This window comes from Schistocerca serialis, chromosome 6, assembly GCF_023864345.2.
Source record: "Schistocerca serialis cubense isolate TAMUIC-IGC-003099 chromosome 6, iqSchSeri2.2, whole genome shotgun sequence".
Lineage (NCBI taxonomy): Eukaryota > Metazoa > Arthropoda > Insecta > Orthoptera > Acrididae > Schistocerca > Schistocerca serialis.
Genome location: NC_064643.1, coordinates 578,816,929 through 578,842,058, shown reverse-complemented (window position 1 = coordinate 578,842,058; position 25,130 = coordinate 578,816,929). Strand labels below are relative to the sequence as shown.

At 44.4% G+C, this 25,130-nt stretch overlaps 1 protein-coding gene across 1 annotated transcript in view; it reads right to left on the bottom strand.

Moving 5' to 3' along the window:
* Positions 1–25,130, bottom strand: part of LOC126484994 (formin-2-like) — a 106,018-nt gene that overhangs the window by 42,698 nt on the left and 38,190 nt on the right. Inside the window, exon 2 of the mRNA XM_050108600.1 lies at positions 2,157–2,423. Coding sequence (XP_049964557.1) covers positions 2,157–2,423 — 267 coding nt within the window. The remainder of the gene's footprint in view (positions 1–2,156; positions 2,424–25,130) is intronic.

Sequence of the window (25,130 nt, the reverse complement as noted above, 5' to 3'; positions counted from 1 at the left end):
GTACGGGACCAGAAGCCCCACCGCCACACCTCCGAAGTGAATTGCAGTGACGCAGTCACTGCCTTATGGGTAAATTTACCGCCTCATCAACACAGTTAGACCGGTGATGCTGTACTGTAAAATATCACAAAAAAATAAAGATTTGTATGCATTGATGCCCCAGGGTGTGTTCGGGCAAGGGTGTTTTGTTACGTGAATAAAGTTCCAGCGGGCCGCTTCTAATTCTTCATACTGACTCGCTGCAGCAACGGCTTGGAACCTCTAGCCCCCATTCTACGCCCAACATTTTCACACCCTACCCGCCCACGTTAGGCCAAATATCTCTGCTTTACTGATGCAGTACTGTTACCGTCAGAGGATGGTACGGGACTAGAAGTCCCACCGCCACACCTCCGAAGTGAATTGCAGTGACGCAGTCACTGCCTTATGGGTAAATTTACTGCCTCATCAACACAGTTAGACCGGTGATGCTGTACTGTAAAATATCACAAAAAAATAAAGATTTGTAAGCATTGATGCCCCAGGGTGTGTTCGGGCAAGGGTGTTTTGTTACGTGAATAAAGTTCCAGCGGGCCGCTTCTAATTCTTCATACTGACTCGCTGCAGCAACGGCTTGGAATCTCTGGTCAATCAAGCATGCTTCCCGACCAGTCCAACGGAAAAGCAGGGCAGAGACTACAGCCACTCTCAATTAGCCCACTCCGCCGCAGCGAGAAGCTTATTTCGTTCACCTGCGGAAGGCGATGCCCGCACGCTGCCAGCAGCACGCGCACGACCGATCCCGGAGCGCCGTATCAGTCGCAGCGGCCGCCGGAGGCGCCACTCGGCAGGATGTAGAAGTGGCGGTCGCTGGCGCCGGAATCGAACCATCACAAAAAGGAGGAACTTAGTTCTTAATACTATGCGACCAAGCTTATTTGGGGCGGCTAGGGGAGAGAAATGGTGAGACAGAAGGCGGATCCACGCTAGAGCGTATAGTGAAACTGTTTTAGCGTTGGCAGATGTTTATTTCCTTGTACAGTGCGTCGGCCGTCTTTGTGGCCGTCAGGGCGGAAAGCGGTCACGCCCCGATGGCGCCTATGACGTCCATTGCCCTGGGTCGCGGCAGGGAGCTTCCGCGGTGTCCTGTGGGTCAACAGCGAAGAACGAGCATGGTCCGCTCACGTCGTCCGAAGTTTCGCCAGCTATGCACCCCAGCGCATCCAGTCTCCAACCAGGCGTGGCCGAAGACGATGGATGGCAGTGACGCCTAGGTGGCTAGAGGGCCGCAAGGACGCGCCTATCCCAGTCGGATCATAGACAACTTGCAGTCCGTCGGCCAAAGTCCTTCATAGGGCGAAGGCTGGCAGTACACCAGCTCCCCACATCAGTAAAGTTTCCTAAGTCCAGCACCCGCCACGCCACAAGTGTGGCGCATTCGTGCCGGAGCTTGACGAGTTAATGAGCGGGCAGGCGGTCAGCAGCCAAAAGCACGCCATTCTCTCAGGTTCAAGACGCAGACAGAATGGCAACGCGACTGAATACCTTGAGCATTAATCAGAAACATTTATTTATATCACATAAACAACTGTGCAAAATCAACAGTTTTCATCTTGTTAATATGAGGAGTAATCAGCACTTTGAAAACACGTGGGATTCTGCAGCGGGAAAGTGAAAGACAACTACCCCCAACGGAAGAAAATTACTCGCTGTGCTGCCAAGACCGCTGGTAGCGCGGCGTGAATTGCCGCTGCAGGTAGGGGACGTGTGCTGCTATTTGTGGGTCAGCGATTGCACTTCTAGAATGGTTGATAAATCCGTGAAGAGGAATCCACAAAGTATCACGAAATAAGCAATGCCACGAACTTACCAAGGTTTGTATGTAACGTAAGGCCCTGATGAAGGCTAGCTGCAACGCTGGCCGAAACGTTGGCGCAATTTAAAATTATGACGATGCGGTCTGATACCCTGAAGAATCTTATTGAAGTTACCAAGGTTTGCCCTACTCTGTGTAAAATCAAACTGGTAGCCCATCAGGTCCAGCGGCCTTTTCTCTTTTGAGCGATTTGTGGAGAGCAGCATCTCACCAGTCTTCGGATTGAAAACGACGACAACATCGACATACGCATGTAGCATGAATCTGCACATTACGTTTTGGGCACCTGTTCCTTTCTAACCGACGTCATTGTGGCGGCATCGGCGAGCTCCATTCCTGGAGCAGACTGTGGACCAGTGACTGATTCCACACCCCCAGCTGGTGCCCTGCGGAAGACCCCGGTGTGCGGGGAGGCCGGGACGCCGAGATTCCGGCGTGGCCGGCGGTCCGCGATGAATATTGCAGCAGCGCTCGTCTCTCCGCCTGGGGCCAGGCTGCAGGCAGCGGGCGGCGGACCCCACAGCGCTGAGGCGTGTGGCGGCCGCTTCCACCTGCCACCCCGGCCGACCTGCGTAAATGCAACCAATGTAAATTAATGCAGATGAATAAGAAAAAGAATCCCGTAATGTTTGAATACTCCATTAGTAGTGTAGCGCTTGACACAGTCACGTCGATTAATTATTTGGGCGTAACATTGCAGAGCGATATGAAGTGGGAGAAGCATGTAATGGCAGTTGTGGGGAAGGCGGATAGTCGTCTTTGGTTCATTGGTAGAATTTTGGGAAGATGTGCTTCATCTGTAAAGGAGACCGCTTATAAAACACTAATACGACCTATTCTTGAGTACTGCTCGAGCGTTTGGGATCCCTATGAGGTCGGATTGAGGGAGGACACATAAGCAATTCAGAGGCGGGTTGCTAGATTTGCTACTGGTAGGTTTGATCATCACGAGAGTGTTACGGAAATGTTTCAGGAACTCGGGTGGGAGTCTCTAGAGGAAAGGAGGCGTTCTTTTCGTGAATCGCTACTGAGGAAATTGAGAGAACCAGCATTTGTGGCTGACTGGAGTACAATTTTACTACCGCCAACTTGCATTTCGCGGAAAGACCACAAAGATAAGATAAGAGAGATCAGGGCTCGTACAGAGGCATATGGGCGGTCATTTTTCCCTCGTTCTGTTTGGGAGTGGATCCGGGAGAGAAGATGCTAGTTGTGGTACGAGGTACCCTCCGCCACGCACCGTATGGTGGATTGCGGAATATGTATTTAGATGTAGATGTAGACAAGCTCCGCATAATAATTTACGTGCCTTCTAGGTATCAGTTAAGTTTATAAGCTCATGATTTCTTTAACCTCCCGATTGTCTAACTAAAACCACATAATAACGTCAGTACCCAAAGACCTGGAAAACTGCGCAGGTCACACCAATATTCAAGAAAGGTAGAAGGAGTAATCCACTAAATTACAGGCCCATATCGTTAACGTCGATATGCAGCAGGATTTTAGAACATGTATTGTGTTCGAACATTATGAACTATCTCGAGGAAAACGGTCTATTGACACACAGTCGACATGGGTTTAGAAAACATCGCTCCTGTGAAACACAACTAACTCTTTATTCACATGAAGTGTTGAGTGCTATTGACAAGGGATTTAAGATCGATTACGTATTTCTGGATTTCCGGAAGGCTTTTGACACTGTACCACACATGGGGCTCGTAGTGAAATTGAGTGCCTATAGAATATCGTCTCAGTTATGTGACTTGATCTGTGATTACCTATCAGAGAGGTCACAGTTCGTAGTAATTGACGGAAAGTCATAGAATAAAACAGATGTGATTTCTGGCTTTCCCCAAGGTAATGTTATAGGCCGTTTGCTGTTCCTTATCTATATAAACGATTTGGGAGACAATCTGACCAGCGCCGGCCGGAGTGGCCGAGCGGTTCGAGGCGCTACAGTCTGGAACCGCAAGACCGCTACGGTCGCAGGTTCGAATCCTGCCTCGGGCATGGATGTTTGTGATGTCCTTAGGTTAGTTAGGTTTAACTAGTTCTAAGTTCTAGGGGACTAATGACCTCAGAAGTTGAGTCCCATAGTGCTCAGAGCCATTTGAACCATTTTTGACTAATAAAGTCATCATAAGATCAAAACAAACTGCAAAACGATTTATAAGAAATATCGGAATGGTCCTAAAAGTGGCAGTTGACCCTAAACAACGAAAAGTGTGAGGTCATCCACATGAGTGCTAAAAGGAACTCGTTAAACTTCGGTTACACGATAAATCAGTCCAATCTAAAAGCCGTAAATTCAACTAAGTACCTAGGTAATATAATTACGAACAACTTAAATTGGAAGGAACACATAGAAAATGTTGTGGGGAAGGCTAACCAAAGACTGCGTTTTATTGGCAGGACACTTAGAAAAATTAACAGACCTACTAAGGAGACTGCCTACACTACGCTTGTCCGCCCTCTTCTAGAATACTGCTGCGTGGTGTGGGATCCTTACCAGATAGGACTGACGGAGTACATCGAAAAAGTTCAAAGAAAGGCAGCACTTTTTGTATTGTCGGGAAATATGGGAGAGAGTGTCACATAAATGATACAGGAATTGGGCTGGAAATCATTAAAAGAAAGGCGTTTTTCGTTACGACGGAATCTTCTCACGAAATTCCAATCACCAACTTTCTCCTCCGAATGCGAAAATATTTTGTTGACACAGACCTACATAGGGAGGAACGAACACAACCATAAAATAAGGGAAATCAGAGCTCGTACGGAAAGATATCGGTGTTAATTCTTTCAGCGCGCTATACGAGATTGGACAAATAGAGAATTGTGAATGTGGTTCGATGAGCCCTCTGCCAGGCACTTAAATGTGATTTGCAGAGTATCCATGCAGCTGTAGATGAACTTCAATTTATCTCTATTATTTGATATTTCTTATTTTTCTAGTACTTCTTCACTTTCTGCCCATGATATCGCCCCCTTCCTTCTGTCCATGGTTTTCCTGATTTATTCGGTAATTCCCCTTGAAAGCCTTCTATAGCGTGGGATATAGGTGTAGTGGGATTTGGGCTGGAGTTGTTCTGCTGACTTGGGGCTCGGTTTAACAGTCATTTTAATAAGCATTCAAACGTCAAACAACAGAGCAGCAAACGATTAGCAAAAATATGATAGATTTATTTCTGTAGCCCGAAATAATTTTCAGTAGGGCTAAATTATTCAATAGCACAAATATCCTAATAATCATATCAGAATAAAATTCAAGTCCAAAACAAATTAAGCCCTGCCCTTCACGGACAAAGAAGCAACAATTTAATAATTTAGGGTGATACTGTAAGACTTACGGCCGGAGTGGCCGTGCGGTTCTGGGCGCTACAGTCTGGAGCCGAGCGACCGCTACGGTCGCAGGTCCGAATCCTGCCTCGGGCATGGATGTGTGTGATGTCCATAGGTTAGTTAGGTTTAATTAGTTCTAAGTTCTAGGCGACTGATGACCTCAGAAGTCAAGTCGCATAGTGCTCAGAGCCATTTGAATCATTTGTAAGACTTACGACCAAACAATACTTAGCCTTATCTAGGAACAGTAAAGAACCTCTAAGTACACCTTGATCTGCTATTACATCGTCGCTAGGCAACTGTAGCACTAACTCCCCGCAACACTACCTAGCTACCAACGCTTGCCTCTGAATAACGTTCTATATAACAACACACCAGGTGGTTGTAATTTAAGTGTAGCTACTCACAGGGACCCAGTGTGGGCCTGCATTTATTGTATGGCAGCAAAACTTGTTAATGTTCTAATGCTTAATGAGGAAACGCTTTTGCTGGAAAAAAATTAGTTCCAGTTTTGGCTACCAGGTGCGAATCTGGTGCTGTGAATGAAAGAAACACGTATAGAATTGTTTACATGTATTCTGCATTAGGAACGGATCGTGGGCATAAAAGGTGAAACAAGTGGAAATGACATAATGTAGATTATATTATTAACCACTGATTATAAAATTTCTTCAATATGGTCTCCAGAGACTTCGACGTGATGGACAGCTGCTTGCAGCAGTGCTGGTGAATTATGAGCAATGTGTTCCTGTAAAGAGGCATTCAGTTCAGGCAGAAACCGAACGTGTCCCACGTAATCGCGTTCTTCCCCCAGAGCCGAAATTCACATGAACTCAGATCAAGTGATCTTGCAGTCCACGCGTCTGGAGAACCTCTGGAAGGTTGCTTTAAGCAGATATTTCATCGGGCGACAGGCACGACGTGTTGCTCCATCCTGCATCAAAACAGTTCAGTTCTTTCAAAACAGGAATCACATGCTGTACAAGAAGATAACTTGCAGATGTCACGGTATACCCGTGCATTCTCTACGAAGAAAGGACCGAGAGGAAAGGTTTTTGTGAATCCACGCCACACAGTCACTTACGGCGATTGCAATGGCTCCTTGTGCACAGCACGAGGTTTAACAGTTCCCAGATTCGAAAGTTCGCTGTGCCTCGTCACTCCATAGAATATCGCCTGTTCACAGATCGTCAGCTTCGATCGGTGCCAGAAACTGAAGAGAATATTCAGAACTTTTCTGTGGAACTTGAGGTTTCAGTTGCTGCACCATCTGGATCTTTTACGGGTGCCAGTGTAAAATAATCTCCGTACTGTTCACCACATGATGGAAAATTCTCGTAACACTGCACTAGCAGGAGCTCTATCCAGGGCACATGCTGCATGTTCAGATATAGCAACATCGTTAAGAGCTTCCACCGAGATAAGTCGCCTTCCTCTTAAATGTGTCACATCAATCTGCCCCGTATTTCCGACTTTTTTCAATAAACCACTTAATGGCATCGGGCCTTTCCTCAAACCCTTCAGAAGGCGATACTCTCTCAATACAGCACTGTAATAACTGCAGCTCACATAAAACAGTTTGCAGCGCGCGGTCTCTCTTCCCGATAGCCATACTGTACACTCACGTTATGGATTATCAAATACTGACAAGGGAACCTCCCCATCGCACCCCCCTCAGATTTAGTTATACGTTGGCACAGTGGATAGGCCTTGATAAACTGAACACAGATCAATTGAGAAAACAGGAAGAAGTTGAGTGGAACTGTGAAAAAATAAGCAAAATATACAAACTGAGTAGTCCATGGGCCACATAAGCAACATCATGGACGAAATGTGTTTAGAAGCGCCGTGGTCCCGTGGTAGCGTGAGCAGCTGCTGAACGAAAGATCCTTGGTTCATGTCTTCCCGCGACTGAAAATTTTACTTTCTTTATTTTTGCATAGTTATTATCTGTCCGTTCGTTCATTGACATCTCTGTTCACTGTAATAAGTTTAGTGTCTGTGTTTTGCGACCGCACTGCAAAACCGTGCGATTAGTAGACGAAAGGACGTGCCTCTCCAATGGGAACAGAAAACATTTGATCGTAAGGTCATAGGTCAACCGATTCCTCCACAGGAAAACACATCTGATATATTCTATACGACACTGGTGACGGCATGTGCATCACATGACAGGAATATGTTGTCGACCCACCTAACTTGTACACTTGGCGAATGGGTAAAAAGATTCTTCTACCTTGCCCGATTTAGGTTTTCTTGTGGATGTGATAATCACTCCCAAAAAAGTGATGAAAACATAAGAGTTTGTCACATAAACTGAAAATAAAAAATTAAAATTTACACTTGATGGAAGATTTGAACGTAGGACCTTTCGTTCCGCAGCTGCTCACGTTACCACAAGACCACGGCGCTCCTGCGTTCCTATCCTCCTTATTGTTGCTTATCTTGACTTGAACTACTCAGTTTGTATATTTTGCTTATTTTTTCACAGTTCTACACAACTTCTTCCTGTTTTCTCAATTGATCTGTGTTCAGTTTTTCAAGGCCTATCCACTGTGCCAACTTACAACTAAATCTGAGGGGGGTGCGATGGGGAGGTCCCCTTGTGAGTGGATGTCATACCGTCAAACGCAGCAATATTTGCATTTGGTGGCCACAATTACAAGAAATTTGTCTTCTAGCGTAAATAGACTACCTAATTTCAGGTGTGCCCCAGGGCAGCGTAATAGGTTCGCTGCGTTTTACGATTTACATAAACGATCTGGTTGATGGTATTGACAGCGGCATTACACTGTTTGTCGATGACGCTGTAGTCTACAGGAAAGTAGTATCACACGAAAGTTGGGAACAAATTAAAGAGGATTTGCAGAAAATAAATGAGTGGTGTAGTGACTGGCAGTTATCTCTCAATATTAGCAAGTGTAATCTACTGTGTATAACAAGGCGAAAATTCCCGTTAATATACGAGTACAAAATAAACGTCCAGTCTGTGGAAGCGGTAACATCCGTCAAGTATCTGGGTGTGACCATTCGAAATGATCTGAAATGGAATGATCAGATTACGCAAGTAACGGGCAAGGCGAACTCTAGATTGCGGTTTATTGGTAGAATCCTGAAGAAATGCAGTCCTTCAACAAAGGAAATTGCTTACAATACGTTAGTTCCTCCGGTCTTAGACTATTGTTCGTCTGTATGGGACCCTTACCAGTCGGGTCTGATTCAAGATATTGGGAAGGTCCAAAGAAGAGCGGCAAGATTCGTGACTGGTACATTTAGCCATTGCGAGAGCGTTACAAATCTCACAGAAAGTTTGAAGTGGGACACACTTGCAGACAGACGACGCGCTAAAAGGAAGGAGCTGCTCACTAAATTCCGAAATCCGATCTTCGCCGAGGATACAGAAAAATGGCTCTGAGCACTATGGGACTCAACTGCTGAGGTCATTAGTCCCCTAGAACTTAGAACTAGTTAAACCTAACTAACCTAAGGACATCACAAACATCCATGCCCGAGGCAGGATTCGAACCTGCGACCGTAGCGGTCTTGCGGAGGATGTAGAGCATATATTATTACCACCAACTTTCAAATCGCGCAATGATCACCATTCTCCGCCACACACCGCTTGGTGGCTAGCGGAGTATATATGTAAATATGTATGTAGATTAATGCATTAGCATATCTACAAAAGTTTATCTGCTATAGGATGATTACATCCCACACTGGGCCTCCGTCGGTAGCTTCACTTTAATTATAACCACCCGGTATGTAGAGCCAGCTTTGCCGCAGTGGTAACACCGGTTCCTGTCAACTCAACCTCTGGTCACCAAAACTGACAACGTCAGGGAGAACGGTGTGCTGACCACATGCCCCTCCCCATCCGCAAGCAGTGACGCCTGTCGGCTGAGGATGACACGGCGATCTTTCGATACCGCTGGGCCTGCCGAGGCCTGTTCGGTCAGAGAGTATGTATAAGGGGCAGTCAAATCTAAAAGAGACAGATGGAAAAAAGTAAGAAAACTGTTATTTCAAAAACTATCGCCATAACTGTTGATACGTTTATTCCACTGTGAGACAAGGCGGTTCATGGGAAAATGTTTGCTGTTGCCTACGGAACCATTACTGTACCCAGGCGGGCACCTCTTCGTCCAAAGCACATCGACAGCTGCGAACTTCTTTTTTCAGGGTTCCTGAATGGAGGGTGCGTAGGGATTTCCCAGTGATAATTCTACACTGTACTCTAAACGATCTTCGCAATTTGTGGGAGGGTCCTTACACATCCTCCACGTAATCCCGATCTCTCTCCATGCGTTTTCCATATTTGTGGAGCCATGAAGAAATACGTTTGTGGCTGTGGATTTGTTTTGGACGAAGAGGGGTACGCCTGGGTAAAGTCATGGTTCCGTAGGCAACCGCAAACATTTTTCATGAAGGCTCTGGCCGTCTTATCTCACAGTGAGATAACTGTATTATCAGTTGAGGCGCTTAGTTTTGAAATAATAAACAGTCTACCTACATTTTTCCCCCATTTGTCTCGGTTTCATTTGCCTGTCCCTTATAACAGCTGCTTTACACAAAAGCGGTAACAACAAAATATTTATGTATTAAGAATAACCCACAGGCGTAATCACATTCTATCAACAACAAAACCAACTCTTAAAACCACTGGAGTAACCATCTGATTCTAATGAATTGCTATGTCATAAAGAAAAATTAATTAACTTGACCTTTGACTTTGACACAGATAAGACAGACACTGCGTTTAAACTCTCTTTTGATTTTTTGCCTAGATGCATAGATTTTAAATTTTTTTACCTGTTTTATATAAAAATCTGTGGAAAGTTTGACTACAAAAATGGTTCAAATGGCTCTGAGCACTATGCGGCTTAACATCTGAGGTCATCAGTCCCCTAGAACTTAGAACTACTTAAACCTAACTAACCTAAGGACATCACACACATCCACACCCGAGGCGGGATTCGAACCTGCGACCGTAGCGATCGTGCTGTTCCAGAGTGAAGCGCCTAGAACCGCTCGACCACGGTGGCCGGCCTTGACTGTCGATAAAATATGTTTTCTTCGTAGCTGCTGTAAGGAGAGAACGGCTTAAGTACAGGATGAGTTGGCGGTCGGAGGTTTCCGTTTCTCTGGTCCTGAGAGAACCCCAGGCAAGGTTGGAGAAAACTGCTACAACTCGCGATGAAAACTCCGTCTCTCGTGGCAGCTAAAGTACTCGCAGTCGCCGTAAGATTCTCTGGAAACACTTTTAGAATGAGAAGGTTGAACAACAGTGGCAGTATCTTCGTACTAAAAAAACTGGTCGCTTTAACACACAATCTGACGGTGAAATATTTCGCGTCGTTCGGACCGTTATTGTAGCAGATTCACCCAGTATTGTTAATTTGCGAAGAAATCACTTTGCACTGGATGATTAAACACACTAATCGTTTTATGAAGGTCCGGGGGTCCAACATCGAATAAAAGTTCGTAGACGATATTTACCTTCTTTTTCACAAAATAATTTTTTATTCTTGATAACTGCGATTACAAGTTGTATCACCTCTGCACTTCAAATTACGTCTACATGCAAACTAAGTATCTGACCCAAAAAAAACAATGTCCAATCGCCATCCCTTATCTCCAACAATTACAAAAAGCATAGATGCTCTTTTATCTTTACAGCAATGAGTGTTGTCGTCTCAGTTACGGTAGCGCATCACCGCTGTACTCGCAGCCAGAGTATTGCAATATTTTATTTTTTTTTATTTCGAGTTCAGCCTCTATGGATTCCGTGGTGACAACGAATTTCATTGTAGTGTCTATGTCTTGTTCTTGTTCCAGGTCTTTTTGACGTTAATGCCAGTTTAAAACCTTGGTAGTTGTTCACCAGTCTTCTAAATTTGTTCCTGTCAGGAATTTCTCTTTGAGATGCCAATCTGCCTAAGGTCTCTTTCACATTCTTCGAACGATCTCGCCTTATTTTCTTAGATTGTGATGATACTCCATATTCTTTTTGTTAGTCGGTCACCGTCCATCCTCATGAGATGACCGTAAAATAGCAGTCGTCTCTTCTTGGTGGATGCTGTGATAGGTTTTCTCTTGCTGTACAAGTTTTTGCTCTCATTCCCCATTGTCCATCAACCCATCTATTACCTAGGATTTTCCTTAATATCCTATGGTCTCGCTTTTCCAGCCGCTCAGCTTGATCTTGTCTGTTCATGGTCAAAGATTCGGATGAATATAAACCCTCAGGTTTTACAACTGTACTATAATGTCGGAATTTAGCCCCTATACTCAGAGCCTTTTTGTTATAGGTATTCTTTGTCAGTTTGTATGCCTGGTGTAACTTCCTCTAGGCCGGCCAGTGTGGCCACGCGGTTAAAGGCGCTTCAGTCTGCAACCGCGCGACCGCTACGGTCGCAGGTTCGAATCCTGCCTCTGGCATGGATGTGTGTGATGTCCTTAGTTAGGTTTAAGTAGTTCTAAGTTCTAGGGGACTGATGAGCTCAGATGTTAAGTCCCATAGTGCTCAGAGCCATTTGAACCATTTGTAACTTCCTCATCCCGACATTAATTGCTTATTCTTCTAATCCAGTCTCCTGGATGACTTCACCGAGATACCTGAAATTCTTAATTCCTTCGACTTTTCCCAGATTGGTGATCGTACATTCAGGTCCATCACAGATGTTCGTCTTATGTTTTGTCTTTTGAATAGAGACTTGGAGTCCAGCTTTTTCAGCAATTTCTGACAGTCTATTGACCTTGACTGCTGACTCTATGTTGTTAGCTAAAATGGCCATATCATCTGCAAACGCCAAGCGGTCAATGAACACCCCTTTGCTCTTAGGACCAAGTCTGAACCGCTCTTCATTTGTTTCTTCTTGGGCTAAGAACTTTCTCCACTTTCGAACGACTTTTTAAAAGACGCAGTTGAAAAGGAGTAGGCTAGTCCATCTCCGAGTCCTACGCCCGTTCTGATTGCAAAGGGTTCTAAAATCTCAGCCACAAATTTTAGTTTTGACACTTCGTTAGTGAGCTTTCTTGATGTATCATCTACCCCAAACTCTTCCAAAACATTCATTAATGCTTCTCTGTCCATGCAGTCATATTTTACTATTTTTATTATTACATTACCTAATATTACATTAGGTAGGGGCATTACATGATTAGCACTCACAGTTGTTAGTTTCTGCTTAATATGTCTTATCAGGCTAACAGTATGTAATAACATAATTATGCCTACTCTGCTTCACAGCGTACTCTGTCGCACGTTTCGCATGCTCCGGATACAAACAACTAATTACACAGCACCCATAGGCTTCCGCGTAGGAAGCGTTTTAGAGAGGTGGCTACATTCAATGCACGGTTCGTACTGAACACCTAGCACCGCGCCTTAGTCACAGTGCCATCAGGATTCTACCGCCAGCTGCGAAAGCACTTAACTTGTGCTGCTTGTGACATGAAGCGGTCCTGTCGGCAGCACTGGAACTGTTGTGTGTACAGCCGGAAAAAACAGCAACTGATCGCCCATATTGTTGTCCACACGGTAGCCCCGTCCGCGCTGACTGTCCCGCATACAGGCTTCTTAAGGCCTTTGGACTTGGCTCCTCCCAGAGCTGTCTTCTTTTTGTCGCTTCAGCAACTGATGCTCCGACGACTTGAGGTCCAACGCCCCCCCCCCCCCCCCCCCCCCGTTACTGACGCCACCTCGGTCACCGTGTCAAATCGTCCCAGGCTCCTCCGTCGCTCCCACCACTTCGACGGCGACGGCTTCAAACGATACTGCTTGTTCCAGTGGCTCCAGCTGGCTGTCTGTCATCATCAGTCGACTGTCCAAAGCTCGTTTGATTGATTGATTTGGGGGTAGGGGACCAAGCAGCGAGGTCGTCGGTCCCACCGGATTAGGAAAGGACGGGGGAGGAAGCCTCCTGTGCCCTTTCAAACCATGTCGGCATTTGCCTGAACCGATTTAGAGAAATAATGGAAGACCTAAATTAGGATGGCCGGATGCGGGTTTGAGCTGCCGTCCTCCAGAATGCGAGTATCCAAGGCTCGGCCACAGCGGCCTTCTCGTCCACTCCGTGGCCATGCCGATCACCCTCTCATTCCACGGGCCCGATTAGAAAAGAATCTCTGGTAGCGAGAAAGTCGACCAAGGTGTTACAAGTGACACACGTCTTAATTTAGAATTTTATTCTTGAAAATTTCTTTCTGGTATTTTCGATTACTTGATGATGACGTTTCTAGATCTTTTCTTATTTCTGTACGTGTGACGGTTCAGTTCGATCACGTACGCAGGCAGCCTTTTACAAGAGCACAGTGGCTCTTGTGCTGCCTGCACACGGCGCCCCGAAGCGTTGACGTCTACCGCAGCTGATAAGAGGGCGCCGCTTTCCGGGGATCAGCCCGTACCTGTCGAGTGCCCAACAAGCAGACCTCTGGTGGACAGCTTGCGCCCTGCGGACACAGTTTGCTGTCTCGGTCTGGCGACGAGTACGACACAGCAATGAATTTTTCAGGCTGCATTTGATTTTGAAGCGTCATCTGATCTTTCTGGCTTACAAGACAGCTGGATTTTTGGCTCCATACAAACCTGTTGCGTGCCAAGGTCCACTGGGTTATGGACGTTTGGTGAACGCTTCCTCTTCATTACTAATTAATAGTGAGAGATTCTTCGTTAACTTGTGGGGCCTATTGAATGGCCGTTGGTGTGGATTCTTTCTGTACGATTGTAATTATTGCTGACATGTTTGTAGCTCCTTGTTCAATAATAGTCCGCAGCTCGTGGTCGTGCGGTAGCGTTCTCGCTTCCCACGCCCGGGTTCCCGGGTTCGATTCCCGGCGGGGTCAGGGATTTTCTCTGCCTCGTGATGACTGGGTGTTGTGTGCTGTCCTTAGGTTAGTTAGGTTTAAGTAGTTCTAAGTTCTAGGGGACTGATGACCATAGATGCTTAGTCCCATAGTGCTCAGAGCCATTTGAACCATTTTTTCAATAGTATGTAATTCGTGGCCCTGATTTAAGCTAAAGTGTTGCTTCACACCTCTGGTGGTTACGATTTGAAGATAGTCTTGTGTAAATGTTAGCCTGAATTTGAAATCGTATGTGTGAGATTCATAAATCTGTATTTGATGACGAACTACACAACTGGGCATTTCAATTGCTACACCACTAAGATGACGTAAAACAGACGCGAAACTTAACCGACAGGAAGAAGCTGCTGTGATATGCAAATGGTTAGCTTTTCAGAGCATTCACACAAGGTTGGCGCCGGTGGCGACACCTACAACGTGCTCACATGAAGTTTCCAACCTATTTCTCATACACAAACAGCAGCTGACCGGCGTTGCCTGGCGAGACGTTGTTGTGATGCCTCGTGTTAGGAGGAGAAATGGATACCATCACGTTTCCGACTTTGATAAAGGTCGGACTGTAGCCCATCGCGATTGCGGTTTATCGTATCGCGACATTGCTGCTCGCGTTGGTCGAGATCCAACGACTGTTAGCAGAATATGGAATCAGTGGGTTAAGGAGGGTAATACGGACCTCCGTGCTGGATCCCAACGGCCTCGTATCACTAGCAAATGGTTCAAATGGCTCTGAGCACTATGGGACTTAACATCTGAGGTCATCAGTCCCCTAGAACTTAGAACTACTTAAACCTAACTAACCTAAGGACATCACACACATCCATGCCCGAGGCAGGATTCGAACCTGCGACCGTAGCGGTCGCGCGGTTCCAGACTGAAGCGCCTTGAACCGCTTGACCACACAGGCCGGCCGTATCACTAGCAGTCCAGATGACAGGCGTCTTAGCTGCATGGCTGTAACGGATCGTGCTGCCACGTCTCGATCCCTGAGTCAACAGATAGGGACGTTTGCAAGACAACAGCCATCTGAAGGAACAGTTCGACAACGTTTGCAGCAGCATGGACTATCAGCTCGGAGACCATGGCTGCGGTTACCCTTGACGCTGCATCACAGACAGGAGCGTCTGCGATGGTGTACTCAGCTACGAATCTGGGTGCACGAATGGCAACACGTCATTTTTTCGGATGAATCCAGGTTCCATTTACAACATCATGATGGTCGCATCCGTGTCTGACAATATCGCGGTGGACGTACGTTGGAAGCGTGTACTCGTCATCGCCATACTGGGGTATCACCCGGCTTGACGGTATGGGGTGCCATTGGTTACACGTCTCGGCCACCTCTTGTTCGCATTGACGGCACTTTGAACAGTGGACGTTAAATTTCAGATGTGTTACGACCCGTGGCTCTACCCTTCATTCGATCCCTGCGAAACCTTACATTTCAGCAGGATAATGTACGACCGCATGTTGCAGGTCCTGTACGGGCCTTTCTGGATCCAGAAAATGTTCGACTGCTGCCCTGGCCAGCACATTCTCCAGATCTCTCACCAATTGAAAACGTGTGGTCAATGGTGGCGAGCAACTGGCTCTTCACAATACGCCGGTCACTACTGTTGATGAACTGTGGTATCGTGTTCGAGCTGCATGGGCAGCTGTGCCTGTACACGCCATCCAAGCTCTGTTTGACTCAATGCCCAGTCGTACCAACGCCGTTATTACGGCCAGAGGTGGTTGTTCTGGGTACTGATTTCTCAGGATCTATGCACCCAAATTGCGTGAAAATGTAATCACATGTTAGTTCTAGTATAATATATTTGTCCAATGAATACCCGTTTTTCATCTGCATTTCTTCTTGGTGCAGGAATTTTAATGGCGAGTAGTGTAGTTTCCAATACTGTAATTTATTCCTGTGAAGAAGATGACATTTCCGAAAGAACAGACACCACGCATTCATATAACTGATACGTGTAGCTGGTACGCGAATCCATCTTCTTCAGTGTGGATGCCAAATACGTCCGACCTCCGGTGGAAATCTCTGAGTAGAGAACGGGCGTATAACGGACAGGGACTGAGGAGAGGCGGTGATCGATGGGAGTGTGGATCGCCTGTGAGGCGTGCTCAGGTAGTTCGCGCGGTTGTGATAATATTGAGTGCCGGATGGCGAGATGGTTACAGCATCCTCCTAGTAAGCAGGAGATCCCGGGTGGGAATACCGGCCCGATCCACCTTTTCGCTCGTCGCCGCTGATTCCGCGTAATGTCTCGCTGCAGCTGACAGCAGTGATCCCCCATCAATTCACATATATTTATGATTTCTCATTATCTTGATTCTAAAAGCAGCATGGAAATCACGAGATGTGTGACTGTGGGTGATTTAATTAATAATCCATGATAAGAAATATATAGGTGTGTAACATACGGAAGTGTGGGCCTGTCCGAAGAGCGTGCTCGGACTGCTCAAAAAAAAAAAAAAAAAAAAGATGTGGTGAGGCGACCGCACTCTGTAAGCGGGAAACCCGGGTTGGAGTCCTGGTCCAGCACAAATTCATATGTCGCTTTAGACAGTACATTTACACCTATGACAAATTAGTTGACTTTCAGAAATAAATTTCATATTTGGAAATTTTAAGTACTGGTGTTATTTTAAAACGAATGTAGATGATTTCATAGACATGCGATCTCAAGGCTAATTCTTTGATTCTGGACTTGTCGGTTAATCATACTGAGAGTTTAGATTTTGGTTACCTCTTTAACCACCAATATAAGTGGTGCTACCTTTCTTTATTATTGTTATCATTATCATTATTATTATTATTATTATTATTATTATAACCCTGCACCACCACTCCCACATACAGTGTAAGTAATACATTCCGTTGTTAACTTATTGCTCCAGAAATACAGGAATATTTCTTTCATTAGCTTGTTCTCCTACATTCAGAAGAAGTGTCCAAAGAAGGTTAACTTTCAGTATGTCACTACTTCTGATATTTTCTGCATATTTTGATATATCTTCTCATTACTTTTCATTTTTACGTGCAACTTCATTTATAGTTTGCAGTTGTTGCCTGCCAATGGCCTTCCATTGCAATCTGCAATCTCTTCGGAACATAACCCCTCCACTCCATTCGATGAAGATACTTAGAAAATATCGATTTTGGGAGCTTAAACATTGTAAACGAGTCTGATTTCAACAATAACGACGGCAACGTCAGAACTGCTTCTATGGTGCCTTTACCTTTACTAAAGCCAAACTCATCGTCATCAAAGAGATCCTCAGTTTCCTTTTCTTCTGTAAATTATTCTTGCCAACAATTTAGATGCTGATCGTGCAATAATTCTCACACTTATAGACTGTTGCAAACTTCTGAATAGTGTGGATGATGGTTTTCCGCCAGTGTCATACGATCTATATACTAACGTGGATAGTCGTTTTATTGCCCCTTCCCCTAATGATTTTAGAAATTCCAATATAATGGTATCAATCTCCGGCCGGAGTGGCCGTGCGGTTCTAACCGCGACAGTCTGGAACCGAGCGATCGCTACCGTCGCAGGTTCGAATCCTGCCTCGAGCATGGATGTGTGTGATGTCCTTAGGTTAGTTAGGTTTAATTAGTTCTAAGTTCTAGGCGGCTGATGACCTCAGAAGTTGAGTCGCATAGTGCTCAGAGCCATTTCAACCATTTTTTGCTATCAATCCGTTCTACCTTATTTGATTTTAAGTCTTGCAAAGCTCTTTTAAATTCTGATTCTGAAACTGGATCCCCTATCGATCCCCTGTCGACTCATCTTTCTTCTTCTATCACATCGTCAGACAAATCCTCCCCCTCATAGAGGTCATCAGTGTACTTTTTCCAATTATGTGTTGTCTGTTCTGCATTTAGCAGTTGAATACCCATTACATTCTTGATGTTACGGCCCTTGCAAGTAATTTCACTGGAGGTCTTTTTGACTTTTCAGCCCTTCCGACAATCATTTATTTTTCGATTTCTTCACATTTTTCATGCAGGCATTTCGCCTTAGGTTCCCTGCATTTTCTGTTTATTTCATTCCTAAGTGATTTTTATTTATGTATTCCTGAGCATTTTTGTACTTCCTCCTTTGGTCGATCAGCTGTAGTATTTCTCCTGGTACCCATGGTTTGCTCGCAGCTACCATCCTTGTACCTATGTTTTTCTTTCCAACTTCTGTGATTGCTCTTTTTAGGGGTGTTCATTCCTCTTCCACTGAACCTCCTACTGAAACATCCATTGTCGCAGTGTCTATAGTCTTAGAGAGGTTCAAGCGTATCTCTTGATTCCGTAATACTGCCGTATCTCACTTCTTTGCGTATTGATTCTTCCTGACTAGTCTCTCACACTTCGGCCTACTCATAATCCTTATTAAATTGTGATGAGAGTCTATAATATACCACGATGTATTTCAATTTAGATCTTATCGCGTCTCCCTAAATTTTCCAAGTATACCTTCTCCTGTGATTCGTGAACAGAGTATCCGCTATTCCTTGGTGAAATTTGTTGCAGAACTCAATTAGTCTTTCTCCTCTCTCATTCCTACTACCAAGCACAAAATTCCCCGTACTCCTTTCTTCTACACCTTCTATAACCGCATTTTCGTCCCCCTTGAGTATTATATTTTCGTCCCCTTTACGTGCTGAATTACCCGTTCAATATCCTCATGTAATTTACCTATCTCTCTTCCTCTTCTACTCGCGTCTTTGGCGTATGTACCTGAACTGTCGTTGACACCGATGGTTTGCTGTCGATTCTGAAGGATTTGTTCTCATCACTGAACTGCTCATAATAACTCACTTTCTGTCTAACCTTCCCATTCAGAATGAATCTTACTCCCGTTACCCCTTTTGCTCCTGCTGTTGATATTACCCATACAAATCTAACCAGAGTTCTGTGTGCTTTTTCCGTTTCACTCCATCGACTTCCATTATGAGCCTTAACAAGAATGAGGAAAAATCAAGACAACTTCATAGGATTTGTCGCTCTACAAAAGCGTGCGATAATGTAAAATCGTGCAGGATGTTCGAAATTCTGAGAAAAATACGGGTAATTTATAAGGAAAGACGGGTAATGCACAATGTATAAAAGAACTAAGAGAGAACAACAAGAATGGAAGACCAAGAACGAAGTGCTCGGATTACAGAAGAGCATAAGACAGAAATGTTGTCTTATGCACCTGGTATTCAATGTATAAACCGAAGAAGCAGTGATGGAAATAAAAGACAGTTCAAGAGTGGCATTAAAACTGAAGGTGAGAGGGTCTCAATGATAAGATGTGCTGATGACATCGTTATCCTCAGTGAAAGGCGAAAAGAGTTACACGATCTTTTGAATGGAATAAACAATGTAAAGAGCACAGAATATGGACTAAGAGTAAATCGAAGAAATACGAGATTAATGCAAAGTATCAGAAACGAGAATACTGAGAAATTAAACAACAGAGAACGAAGTAGATGAAACTAAGGAATTATGATACCTAGGAACCAAAATAACCCATCACGGACGGAACAAGGAGGATATAAAAACAGACTAGAACTGCTAAAAAGGACTAAGAGAAGTCTACCAGAGTCGTCCATTGGCATTAATTTTAGGAAGAAATTTCTGGGAATCTTCGTTTGGAGCACAGCATGCTATGGTAGTGAATCACGGTCGGCAAACCGGAACAGAAGAGAATCGAAGCATATGAGATGTGCTGCTACAGAAAAATGCTGGAAATTAGGTGAACTGGTTAGGTAAGAAATGAGGAGGCTCTCCGCAGAATCGGCGAGGAAAGGAATATGTGGAAAACAGTGACAAGAAGAAACGACAGGATGATAGAACATGTGATAAGACATCCGGGTATAACTTCAATGGTTCTACAAGGAGCAGCAGAGGGTGAAAACTGTACAGGACAGATATTGGGATACGTCCAGCAAATAATTGAAGACTTAGGTTGTAATTGCTGCTCTGCGATGCATAGTTAAGGATCGAGCAGTATTAAGCACATTGGGCTCGCATTCAGGAGGACGACAGTTCAAACACACGTCTGGCCATCCTGATTTAGGTTTTCTGTGATTTCCCTAAATCGCTTCAGGCAAATGCCAGGATGGTTCCTCTGAAAGGGCAAGGCCAACTTTCATCCTCATCTTTCCCTAACCCGATGGAACCGATGACCTCTCTATTTGGTACCCTCCCCCAAATCAATCAACCAACCACATTAGAAGAATTGGTGGCGGGATGCATGAAACAAGTTAGAAGACTGATGACTAAAAAAGAAAAAAAGAAAAGTGAAAAGAAAAACCTCCAGTGCAGTGGCGAAGGGACTAAAAACAGCAGTTCGAAGACAAAGGTCATGTATCGTGTTTTGCTCACACTCTCAGTTTGGCAGGAGAAAAAACTGTTCAAAAGACTGCAAAAGGCCTGGGTTGATTATTGCAGTGAAAAAGATTCTAAGATATTTTCAACGAAATGTAGGAGCAAGAGATGAGCTAAGAGAAGAATTGGAACCGAAGCTAATTCAAGAGTTATCCACTACATGGAATTCAAAAGTTCTACGCGACTGATTTTTTGCAGCTGCATCCACTGAATTAATAGTTTCGTTAACTGCCATGGTGCACCCATTATATTAACAGCAGTGGATAATGTACATCTTCTGCACAGTTCTGACTTTCTGTGGCCTGAAAAGGTTTATAAATGTACTTTTCAAGCAGTAAGGTCATCCCAATACATAGCACGCTGAAGATCAAACAAAGTATACTTATCAATACAGACTGTTGGAGAGAAATGAGGAGTAACGTCACAATAGAAATCAAAAAGCGTGTAAGACGTCGTGGTCTCCTGACCTTCATTGCTTACATATTCCGCCTTCAGAATCATATTCCGCACATCAAAACGCTTCATTCGAACCCAAACTCGATAAGATACAGACAGTGTTGTATGAATTCATGTAAACGATATACAAATAACTAATAAATCGCAAGTGCGCACCGTGGTTGAAACACTCGAGGCTGGCGTACACATACACTTTCAAGACACGACCGTCACAAAAGCTTTTACTTCTTTCTGGAGACCAACCATACGCCAGGAGGCCGGTCCCAAGCTATCTACGTCGGCCGGTGGCCGCCCGTGGAGCGGACAGCGTTTGCCCGAGGGAGAAGAGGAACGACCCCATGTTCGGCTTAAAAGAAAATTCCGCTACATTGTGTGGGAGCGGCCAGCCTACGCATTCTTTACACATAGCACGCAGTTTCAGAGATTTTCACAGGGAGACAGCAAACGCCAAATGCCGATACTACAGATTTCCGGATTGGTCGCCTTAAACGAAACGTCATTCTCCCGTTTTAGAAGAGCAATGCTGATTGCAGACGATATTTCTGACGCCTTGAGTTGAAGGAGTAATGGAAGAGACTGAAAGATATACCCCTTCACGTCTGGTGTAGAGAGGGGCCGTTCTGTTGTCGCTCTTGGAGCGAGAACATGTAACGAGAGCGTGCTCGCTCTTACTTGTACTCAAAGAGCGAGGAACAAGTCTCTCCTCAGTACTTCACTGGGAGAGCACCTCTGTCACGAGCGAATGGAAGTGCGACTCTATATTGAGTCCTTGCGATTAAGTGTTGTTCACTGTGTTGGCCACCACACTTATTGTGCCATGTGAACGGACAGAGTTATAGTTAAACACCTGAGAGCGAATTTTGAGTGGCATCGCAATGGACTGGTTATCTGACCGGTGTACCATGCCAATAGTTAGACTAGGGGCGAATAGGAGTCCTTGACTTCATCAAGGCGTAGGGAGAGTTTGATTGGTGAAGGTCAATCAAGACACAACGAGAGTTATCTTGTCAGCAGCGAGCGGTACAGACAGCAGTCATCGCAGCTTACGATATTGTGTGCTACAGCTCTTGCGAGCCCCATATTTCCTCCAAAACAGTACACTTCACTGCATTTCACACGTGACAGCCTCGATCGTACCTAGCAACATTCTAACAGATAATTATTCAAGTTGAGTAGGGGTGGCTCTCAGCCATTCTGCCAAGTCAATAACAATCTTAAACTTTGTACAGAAATTTCATTAGCGAATCCTATCCTTAAGAGGTAACTTCACATTCCGAAAAGAACCCGGAAATAATGTGTTCGGTTCATAATTAAAAGTGCCATTGTGATTTTCTCAGAATTTTTGCAAAATAAATAATAATTTTCGTTAGTTTATGTTTTTCTTACACTAACTAGCACTACTCCAGTACCCAAGTATCCCACTAGTTACGTAAGAAATTTTGTGAATTTTTGTGTCATTTCCTTACAGCGGATGGCGACTCCAGAAGATATTTATTGCTGAAAGTTTTTCAGGCATTTCTCTTTAGAACGTTAGGAGCGTCTGTCTGACTTCTGTAGTAGTGTGGGGGTTGAAATTGCATCTTGCAGGAGCCACATGGTAAAGCGTATATCTCAGATTAATCCGTTGCGCAGAGTGACAGAATAGCAACCACACACACTCACAAGCGCTACCTACCAACTGTACATATTACCATATTAGACGTATTGTATCGATCCCAGATTCAGGAATATACACTTTCAAGATATTTTAGGAAGTTCGAAGGCAATCAATACCATCAAGGATTTGCCAGCACGTGTTGAAACAACTGTCAGTGAGGATGAGCAATATTACAGGAAAGCAGTGAATCCAAATTTGAGTTATGGAGTGAACGTTACGTAAATCACAAGAAATGAATAATTTACAAACGGGAACTGAAACGCAGTTCGTATCATAGTTGAGTTATTATCTGAGCGATCGCATCCTAGAACTTGAACAAGATCAGTTAGAAGTATGGAATCACATAACCGTTAATACATATTCAGAGCTTACCAGAAATTACAACTAAATAAGAGTTGTTAGAAGTATAGAATTACATCATCGTTACTACATATTCGAAGTTTAAAAAAGCGCACTGTAGTATTTCAGCTATGTAGCCACGTCATCAGCTTCTGCAGGGGTGCTCTCTGAAAGTGTAAAGTTCCCTGTCAGCAACAGAACAGATTAAAGGGAAAGTTTCCCTAAAAAGGGTTCTTTGCATAGTCTGCATATAGAAAGTTCTGTGATATGTAATTCAAATTACTAATGTATTTTTTGATGAATAAAATGATGTTATACGTTTCTGTAATTGGCTTTTTACGCCATTATATAAATTTAACATTCAACATCGACGTAAAAAATACAAATTTTTTGGGTCGAGTATTGTGGACCATGCATGATTGGAAGTCGATGACAAAATGAAAACCAGCATCTGTAATTTGCCAATAACGCATATTCCTAGCACAAATATGTCAGAGGACAGAAACGTACTGTAGATGATGTCGATTGGACATGGAAATTTTGTGCAACACTGTAGTAGTAAAAACTCAGATTATGCGTCATTTTTATTCACGGTATATTCCTATGTACAGTTTCCCCGAATTCGCAGGCACCATATTATTACTCTCTCTCGTTAGTTGGAATGCAGACCGAATCCTATAGATCTTTTTATTGCTGCCCTCCATCCTAATTTATTCCGTGCAAGTCTATTCATCTCTGCTAACCGACTGCAACCTACATCCATTTGAAACGGCTTACTTTGAAACTTGTCTGTCATATTTTCACATTTGCCAACTGTTGTGTCTAGACAAGACAGCCTAGACACAATGAGAGGAAGCCGAAAGGCACGCGCTTAAACTCACGCACGCTGGCGTGAAGTCTGAAACAGGATACGTAATGAATGCTATAAAGAAAAGTACGTAGCTTCTGGAATACTTAACTTTAATCCACATTTGTAGAACATCGCTCTTGATGATACATTAATAGAATCTCAATATCAATTGGATACGGCGCCTTGCTAGGTCGTAGCAAATGTAGCTGAAGGCTATGCTAACTATCGCTCGGCAAATGAGAGCGTATTTGTCAGTGAACCGTTCCTTGCAAAGTACAACTGGGGCGAGTGCCAGTACGTCTCTCTAGACCTGCCGTGTGGTGGCGCTCGGTCTGCTATCACTGACAATGGCGACACGCGGGTCCGGCGTATACTAATGGACCGCGGCCGATTTAAAGGCTACCACCTAGCAAGTGTGGTGTCTGGCCGTGACACCACACCAACTTCCTCAGATTCAGGTTATTACTGCGATTTATTCGCAAGCAACGTATGCTGTTTTCTCTGAACGCTGTGACATAGTTTCCTATGGCGTCTACTACAGTAATTTTTCTGTTGAAGTGCTTTGGAGCGTGAGAGGTATTAGACGATAAATGGCGAAGGCGTGCAGACGTTATGAAATGCTTTACAAGTGTCGAAGGAGCACAAAGCGAGCGTTGTTTACCTCTTCTGCTCGTGGCTGTGTTAGAGAAAAGTGTACTCTCTTAGGCGTCAAATGGTTTACTTTTGAAATTGGCTGCATATGAAGACGTTGACAAAGAGATAGTGCGTATGAGCAATATATAAAAGCAGCGATGGGTTTGTCTACGTGAAGTGCTTCAATGAAATATAAAGCTCCTCTCGTACGACTATTCTAGATCTGAAGGTAACTTTTTTCTTTACTAAGTGTGTGCAGATTTCTCTGGGTCAGAAAGAGAATGTTATGGCAGAGTGGCTTCCAAGAATACGATTCAGTGAGGCAGATTCCGTTTTGCTTATGAGAGGCATTTAATTAGTGATCGGAACTAGGAAGTACATTTTTCATTGATCAAATAGGTTTAGTATTTATCACGGTTCTCAGAGGTACGTTATAGAACTGGTCTTTATGCGACTGTCCTAAGGGCAACATGTATTTTAAGAACCTTAACCAGATTGGTCTATATTGAACTTTCCTGTGCCAGCACTAAGAAGGAATTACCTGAACAGCGTCACATTTGGTGAAAGTGGCGACGGGTGTGCAAACAATACGTGATAAGTTTTGCAGCGAGATGGGGTACACGTAGGCCGAGCAGAGCCCTCTCGTGTCGGTCCGACAGGGTCGGTGTTGCTCCTAGTGTAGTCGGTGCAGAGCTATCACACAAGGTGGAAACAATACAGTGAGTACCAGTATGCCTCGTCGACATTAAAGGGAGCCATATCG